Source organism: Mytilus edulis, chromosome 10 (assembly GCF_963676685.1).
Source record: "Mytilus edulis chromosome 10, xbMytEdul2.2, whole genome shotgun sequence".
NCBI classification, from domain to species: Eukaryota; Metazoa; Mollusca; class Bivalvia; order Mytilida; family Mytilidae; genus Mytilus; species Mytilus edulis.
This window is the reverse complement of record NC_092353.1, coordinates 80,906,511-80,915,244: the sequence shown is the minus strand read 5'-3', so window position 1 is coordinate 80,915,244 and position 8,734 is coordinate 80,906,511. Positions and strand designations below refer to the sequence as shown.

Genomic DNA, 8,734 nt, shown 5'->3' with positions numbered 1-8,734 from the left:
TTATTCAATGTTATTGAAATAAAGAAAATTATGAAGATTAAAGTCTTAATTTTCCACCTTTAGCGTAACAGTGCGATGGCCGAGTGGTTAAGGCGTTGGACTTAAGTTCCAATGGAAGTATTTCCGCGTGGGTTCGAACCCCACTCGCACTAATGTTATTTTTCATTTTTTTTTATATTTTAATTTATCAGGGTTAATGTTAAAATGTGTATAAAATTAGTGAGTGATAAAAAGATTATTATTTGTCAAGACCACGACCAATAGAAAAAAAAGACAAAGAAAGACTATATTTTGAAACTGCATACATCCACAGATTCTTTTTAATTTCAAATTTCGGATAAAATACCTTTCCAAAATTATAAAATTTTATATTTTACAAAATATTGAACAATCATTACCTAAGTTGCATGTTAAATGTTGAACATAGTTAGTAAAAGTCGATGCCACTGCTGGTGGACGTTTCGTCCCCGAGGGTATCACCAGCCCAGTAGTCAACACTTCGGTGTTGACATGAATATCAATAATGTGGTCATTTTTATAAATTTCCTGTTTACAAAATTTTGAATTTTTCGAAAAACTAAGGATTTTCTTGTATCAGGCATAGATTACCTTAGCCGTATTTGGCACAATTTTTTGGAATTTTGGATCCTCAATGCTCTTCAACTTTTTACTTGTTTGGCTTTATAAATATTTTGATATGAGCGTCACTGATGAGTCTTATGTAGACGAAACGCGCGTCTGGCGTACTAAATTTTATAATCCTGGTACCTTTGATAACTATTTAATTGATTTTGTTTGTATGAAGATTTGCATGTTGTTTGGTTGATTTTCGTGTTTGTTTTTTGTTTCATTTTTAGAGGGAGGCTTAATTAAGGAACACCATATGCCAGATGCATCTTCCTCAGTGTTTTTTCGACGACTTTTCTCTATTGGTTGATGAGGTATGGGCCTCCTTTTTCCCGAATATGATATTGTTTTATGAATGATGTAGGAATTCGGTACGACGCAACGAGAAGTGGAATTTTAAGAACTTTGTAAAATGTCTTTCTCCCAATGTGCGAGGGAAAAGTAAAATCACAAAAATACTGAACTTCAAGGAAAATAAAAAATGAAAAGTCCCTAATCAAATGACAATATGAAAAGCTCAAACACATCACACGAATGGAAAACAACTATCATATTCCTGACTTTGAACAGGCATTTTCTTTTGTAGAAAATGGTGAATTGAACCTGGTTTTATAGCTAGTTATAAACCTCTCACTAGTATGAAAGTCCTAATTCCATTATATTGACAACGATGAGTGAACAAAACAAACAGTCATAATAGGTAAACATATCAACATAGGGGTACATCAGTCAACCTCTCTTCGTCTTAACTCAGTATACTTATTCGTGCTAATAATTTATTTCAGGATTTCCTTACACGATTCCTACCTTCAAACTATAGAAAACAGACATATCAACAAGGGCCCGCTGTGGACTAAAGGCCACATATATATATATCACAATTTTGACACAAATTTTTCTGTTTATTGAATAGTGATATTGCGCTATGCTGTCCAATCTGAAAGACATTCTTGTTCTCCATTGAAATTTGTAAAATACTTGAAATTCAGTAATGCTCTGTTATTTACCTTTTATTATCTATAATAATCCCCCCTTTCCCCCTCGTTAATGTTCTATTTTCTGTAACCACATCCATACCATCACAAATATTTATTTGCATCCAAATTGGATTTTTTCTAGAATGTTAGTTAAACTTTCTGTTTTCGATTGCTTTTTATTAAAAAATACACATTTGATACATGCATAAAACCAAATCAATCATGCGAAGGGTTATGTCCCATGATTATGAAATTTTAAATCATGTGACAATCTCCCTTTTACGTAGACATGTGAGGGTTCATATGCTGTCAATTTTGATTGAGGTACGCACTTTTTTCATTTTATTTTCTTTAAAATACAAATTTAATAAGCATTACCCAAACAAAAAAATCACAGACAGACACACAAACACACACAAACGCACCAATGTCGAGTTTTTATTTGTATTATCTACTTTCGTTATGCGTCTTTCACAACATTTACATGTTTATACATGTTGAATGTAATACTATTTGTTTTTGTATTTAATCAAATTTGTGCTACGTTAACTACGTTTATAATAACACTGCATTGAAAAAGTATTTTTAACAATACCACCCATTTAATAATTATGTATCATGGAATATATTTTTACAATAAATCTGAGGAATAAGTCATTGCAGAATTCGATATCAGATTTAATTCGTCAGTACAGAATCAATTCACTATCACGAATAAAATAAACATGATCACAAATTGTTACTTGTTATTTCAGATCAAATGCGTTATCGCCATCGAATCTCAGGAAATTATTCTTCAAAGATTTTTGTAATTGGAGATCACACATTAATATTTTCACATACATTTGCGAAATATTGATAACAAATTTATTCCAGTAAAACTCAACATGTTCTTTCACTCGAATTTTAATTTGTGATAGAGAAAACCGAATAATACCATTCAGGAAAACGATTTTGTTAGTTTGCGATACCGAATTCAAAATATATTATTTGGAGATCTTATTTAGCTGATTTGGTCTGTCAACGCAATCTGCGATAAGTCATTTCCCAAACTGTCACAAATTTAATCCCCGATAACGAATTTGTCTTTTGTTGTAACTTTTTATAGATTTCGTGAACTGATTGTAATCCATGATCACAAATTTTCTCAGTTTAATACCTCTAATTTTAGTCATATTTTTGGGAGATCCTAAATGGGGATCCTGTGACTAGACCGACAAATAGACAAAAATAAGTGATATATGACCTGTGACCTTACCTCACACTTCACTAATTTACTTCAAGTGTGATCAAGTTATGATCTAACATATCAGTAGCTTTACCTGTAAGAAATGGAATGGACCGTGTAACCATATTAAGTAGACGTGTCTTTTGAGAATTCGTGAATTTAAGACGGTCATCATTAGAACAAAAGAAGCTCATTCCATTGAAATAAATATACAAAAAAAAATCGAAAATCTTTCAGTATCTGCCAGTTCTATTAGATCAGTACTTTCTCCTTTTTATTGTTTAGATGATACTTCTTCTTCTGTTTGTTTGTTTTTTTTTGGGGGGGGGGGGGGGTGGGGGGAGGTGGGGTCTGACGAGTTCAATATTGAAAGTTCAAACGTTTGATGTGCCATAATCATACGAAGCTTTTTTACAAAACGGTGAACTTAATTTGTATACCTTTATTCTCATAAACCAAAACTCATGGTAAAGTGATATTATAAACATTAGTAATATAACATATAGTCAGAATTTTACAAATGTATGATCAAAAACTAGAAAAAAGAAATTCCAGCTTATATAAAAAACATTATGTATGTATACAATATTATACAAAAGTTATTAAACAATGTTTCCTATAAGAGCCCAGCTGTTAATTATTCAGCCTGATAAATGCACAAATGATTCAACATACTGATGTTTTTATAGTATTCATTATATCATTAAATTTCAATATGGTTGGTCTAATTAGATAAAAAGGTTTCAATTTTTTTCTCTTTCATAATTAAATTTCGAACATTTAAAAATATAGTGGAATTCATCCACAATTGCATAGTTTACAATATAGGTTTTCTCTAGGTACATTTCCCCCGTTCCAGTTTCGATAGGAAGTTTATGACTAAGTATCCTGAATCTACAAAAACTTATAATATTTTTATCATCTAGGATCTTAATATAGTTTTCTCTTTCAGCATTGTCTTTGAACAATCGATGTTTGTTGTCTTTAGTTGTCATAAATAAATATCTTGTAAGAAAAACGTTTAGCAAATTCACTTGCATTTCTTTTGATTGCAGTTTAATTGTTCACGAATTTAGGTTGAACTTATGCTTTTAAGACTGTTCTAATATGAGTGAATGTTCGCTTCTTGGTGTTTATTTGCCTTATTACAGAAGCATGTTTAAGGATAAACATAATTTTCAAATAACATTTTATGTATTAAATACATGCACTTGCAATGTGTGTTATATATATGTTGCAGTATGATGGCCAGTAATTGGAATAATTGTGGTGTCTGTGATTATCGTCAGGTAACCAAGCCATCAGTAGTCTGGTGTTCAGAATGTGATGAAGGACTATGCGGAGATTGTAAAGAACATCATAGTATTTCCAAGTCTTCAAGAAACCACGAAACTGTTTCCATCGCCGAATATCAGAAGTTACCGAAAGAGATTCTTCAAATCGCTACTGTCTGCAAAATACATAGCGAGAAATACGAGCTTTACTGTGGAAAACACGATTGTCCGTGCTGTAAGAAATGCGTGAAATCTCACAACGATTGTAAAGGTTTAACCGACATCAATGAAATCATAAAAACCGTCAAAACTTCAAACGCCTTTTATGAAATCGAAGAAACTGTGCTAGAAGTAGCTGAAAATATTGAGAGGATCAAAACTAATCGAGAAAATAACTTTACATCGTTAGAAAAACAAAGAAGAGAAATTGAGGAAGAAATAAAACAAACGAGGACAAAGATAAATCGTCATCTTGATGGACTTCAGAATGATTTGTTGAAGGAATTAAAAGCAGCTGAAGAAAAAGAGAACAATAAAATACAGAAATTGTTAACTGACCTTAAGACAAAGGAAATAGAGATTACAGAATTCAAAGATAACATTGCTAATTTCAAACAGCATGCGTCAAAACTGCAAGCCTTTTTGGCCATAAAACATTTCGAAACAGATATTTCCGGTGCCGAAAAATTCATTCACTCAATTATAAAGAGTGAGGCCACCAACCGAGCCAACATTTCATGCCAGTTTACCAAGTCTTTAGCGCAAATCACATCCAGCGTACAGAAGTTTGGAGAAATTAATGTCAGTTCTGATCCATTCAATTTGTCTATCAAGAAACGGAAGCAAAAACAAGCCCAGATTATGGTTACCATGCCGAGTAACAATATAAATGACATGACTCTGACATTACAGAAACGTATCAATACAGAGTTGTCAAATGTGCATGGTTGTTCACTGCTTCCTGATGGAAAGATGGTATTCTCTTGTTTTGGACAACATAAAATAAAAGTATTCAAATCTGACGGATCAGAAGATTTTGTAATGAATGACATCAAACGGACGTTAGATGTGGTATATATCGGTGATAACTCCATTGCTGTAACATCTGGTGGTTTCAAACAGATAAATCTTATCGACACAAAGAACAAGAAAATTAAGAAAACAGTAAATGTTAATTCATGCAATTCTGGAGCCGCATACAAAGATGGACATTTAATTTATTGTGCCGATGAGAAAGGACTACAGAAAATCAGTCTGAATGATGAATCCATTACCAATGTTATCAATACCAAACTCTCAAATTTTTCGTACGTTACAACACTCGGTGACAAACTGTTCTACACACACAGAGACAATAATAGTGTAACCTGTTGTAATTACCATGGTACAATACTGTGGACGTTCTGTGATACAAGTGTTCTTGCGCTTCCAAACGGTATATCTGTAGACAATGATTGTAACGTGTTTGTATTGGGATATAAAACTAACAATATGGTCGTCATCTCGCCTGATGGAAAACATTTCAGACAACTTTTATCACGTGAAGATGGACTGAACGGACCAAAGGTTTTGCATTATGACACATCTACAAACAAATTGTTAGTTGCAAATTACAACAATACCGCGTTTCTGTACGATGTCAAATGATACGTTGTGAAATTTGATATTTCAAGTTCTAGGGTTAACAGAATGGTTCGTTTTATAAACGAAGCCACAAACTAACAAACCGTAAAGGTTCTGAAATAGAGAAGTATAGGACAAGTTCAATACATGGAAAACTTAAATTTAACACGTGTTTTTAGGATTTTGGAGAACATGTAATTTTTTTCTCACGAGTTAAGAAATAATCAGAATGACGATCAACACTATTAAATCGCATCTAAAAATCTTTTGTAATTTGGAATATGTTTCTTAGATACATTCATACTAGAACACACCCGCGAAATCGCGGGGAAATAGAGCGTATGTAAACTGTAAAAAAAAATTATAACTGGAGAATTCCAGGAGAGGTATCAAAAGTCAAAGGTATTTGGGGACTTGGCACATCTTTTTTTTTTTGCCCTCCCCTTTTTTCCAAATACCGATTTTTATTCTTTCTGTTTTTCTGCATGTATACTATGAACATACATATATATTTACTATAATTTTTATATAAAACGGTCACTGATATATTAAAATTCACCCCAGTAAACTATTGGAATTTAAAGTAAATTATAATAAATTTATATATACAATTTATTTGATAGTTTATATGTATGTAGTATACAGAAATATTTCAGTGACCGCCGTGGATAGAAAACTATTGGAATTGATATATAAATAGCAAATACACTTTATCTATAGTAGATGTATGATCATAGTATACAGAAAAACGCAAAATATAATTGTTCTGTCCCAAGTACTTATGCAAATTATGTTTAATTTCAAAACAGGCCTAAAGGGCAGCGGAAATCTTTTATATTTCTCAAAAAGTCAGTCCGATGACGAAAACAATATATGGACGCCTATATTTTCGTTTTCCTCCCAAAATAACCCAAACTGAAATACTTTAAGCAAGGATGATAAATGCTAATACACACCCGCGAAATCGCGGGCATACAGAGCGTGTTTGAAAGTATGTAAAGTGTTGTAGGATGAATTTTTGTAAACAAAATAATGACTGGAGAATTTCAGGAAAGGTGATAAAAGTTATAGGTACTTGGGGACAGGACAATCGTTTTTCAACCCCTTTTCCTTTTTTCCAAAAATTTTCAATTTTTTGTTTTCTATTTATTTCAATAAGAACATACGTTTAGTATGTTATGAACATACATTACTATAAATAAAGTGTGTTTGCTATTTACTATCAATTCTCAGTTAACTAATCAATCCACGGCGTTCATTGATATATTATATAGACCCTCTCTATTTAATATACTTAGTGACCCGATGAATTTTTGTAAAAGATTTTATGACTGAAGAATTTCAGAAAAGATATCAAAAGTTATAGGTACTTTGGGACATGACAATTGTTTTATAGCCCGGCTCCTAATTTTTTTCCTCCAAAACTCCTATAATTTTTTTTCTATTGATTTTAATAATATTATCGTTACATTACTAAAAATAAAGTGTATTTTCTTTTTACTATCAACTCTCAATTTACTAATCGATCCACGGCGGTCATTGACATATTAAAATATAGACCCTCTCTATTTAATAAACTCAGTGACCGCCGTGGATAGTAAACTTGAAAATGATAGCAGATAGCATCATAGTCTTGGGTATGTACTTCAAAGTACAGAAAAAACGCAAACCGGATGTCTAGTCTGACTTAAAATTTTGTCCAATGACGGAAAAATATCCGGACGCAGTTTTTTTCGTTTTTCTCCCAAAATTACCCAAACTGAATAATCATAAGAATTGATGACAAATGCAACAATACATGGTACCTATAGGACACAGAGGCATGATAATTAATTTATTGTGGAAGGAAGAGAAGCGACACACAAAATGAGGTCTTCTCGTTTAATAGTATAGATATTACCAACACAGTAAAAAGAGAACAATTTTCCTTTTATGTCGCCTAGTCAAATGAAGTAGAACGCATAATTTTTTTGGATTTGATCTAAATTGCATTTGATTTAGATAAAACTGTAAAAATAATACCAGATTCATAATTGGTAGTTATATGTTCATTGATATTTTGAATGCACGACATATGCCGTATCTATGCTACATTGGTAAAATGGCACAGTCTGTTCCATATTAATTGAAATGTTAAACAATGAAAGTGAAAAGTCCTTTATAAAGTGGCAACATAAATAGATCAAACACATATGATAAATGGAAAGCAACTGTCATATTATTGACTTTGCACAGGCATTTCCTTTTGTAGAAAATGGTGTATTAAACCTGGTTGTAAAGCAAGCTCGATCTTTCACTTGTATGACAGTCGCATAGAATTCCATTATATTGAAAATAACCAGAAGATTCCCACAAAATCTCATTACAATTGGGCAAGTGTTGAAAGAAAGAGCATGCTCGAAAGCGTATAAGACACGGATTGATAACGGTTTCCGAATTAGGTTATTTTCTACAAAATTTGCGGAAAAAAGATTTTGTCAAATACAAATTAAGAAGTTACGAAACACTTCATTTATACGTAATATCGCAAATATTTCCGACTTTATGGTTTCGGAGGAGATGTGGCTCAATGAAATCGGTATCTTCCTTTAGTAGTTAAGATGTGTTAGCAAAACATACAGACATAATAGAATCATATTCAAAACAGTGTAGCTGTGGCAATTGATTGACGACCTTAATGTATCCCATTGACTGGGGCAGATTAGGTGAACGTTTGTCTGTAACGACCGCTGCTCACTATGTACTTGTTAAAGACACTGAAACTGTGGGGTCACAAAAGGTTCTCAACACCTAAATGAAGTAATTAGAAAAACTAATCAGGAATATACGATGTTTTGATTTGTATCAATAATATAAATCAAAACATAAAGTTATTCCTGAATAATTTTTCGAACTATTTTAATATTAAAGGCGTTAAGAACCTTTGGTGACCCGCAGCTTAAATTCTATAATAAGTAAATAGTGAGCAGTGGTCGTTACAGACACACGTTCACATAATCTGCCCC

At 32.2% G+C, this 8,734-nt stretch overlaps 1 protein-coding gene and 1 non-coding gene across 2 annotated transcripts; both read left to right on the top strand.

Moving 5' to 3' along the window:
- Positions 1–69: 69 nt before the first annotated feature.
- On the top strand, positions 70–152 carry Trnal-uaa (transfer RNA leucine (anticodon UAA)). Its single transcript has one exon. It is a non-coding gene; the product is annotated as a tRNA-Leu (tRNA).
- Positions 153–1,886: 1,734 nt separating this feature from the next.
- On the top strand, positions 1,887–5,978 carry LOC139492008 (putative autophagy-related protein 11). Its single transcript, XM_071280036.1, has 2 exons — positions 1,887–1,928; positions 4,073–5,978. Exon 2 carries the CDS (start codon positions 4,074–4,076, stop codon positions 5,751–5,753), a length of 1,680 nt encoding a protein of 559 aa, XP_071136137.1. The 5' UTR covers positions 1,887–1,928; position 4,073; the 3' UTR covers positions 5,754–5,978.
- The last annotated feature ends 2,756 nt before the right edge of the window (positions 5,979–8,734 follow it).

Bases quoted from the DNA above. Each gene is read 5' to 3' on its own strand.
- LOC139492008 (XM_071280036.1), top strand. From the start codon at position 4,074: ATGATGGCCAGTAATTGGAATAATTGTGGTGTCTGTGATTATCGTCAG.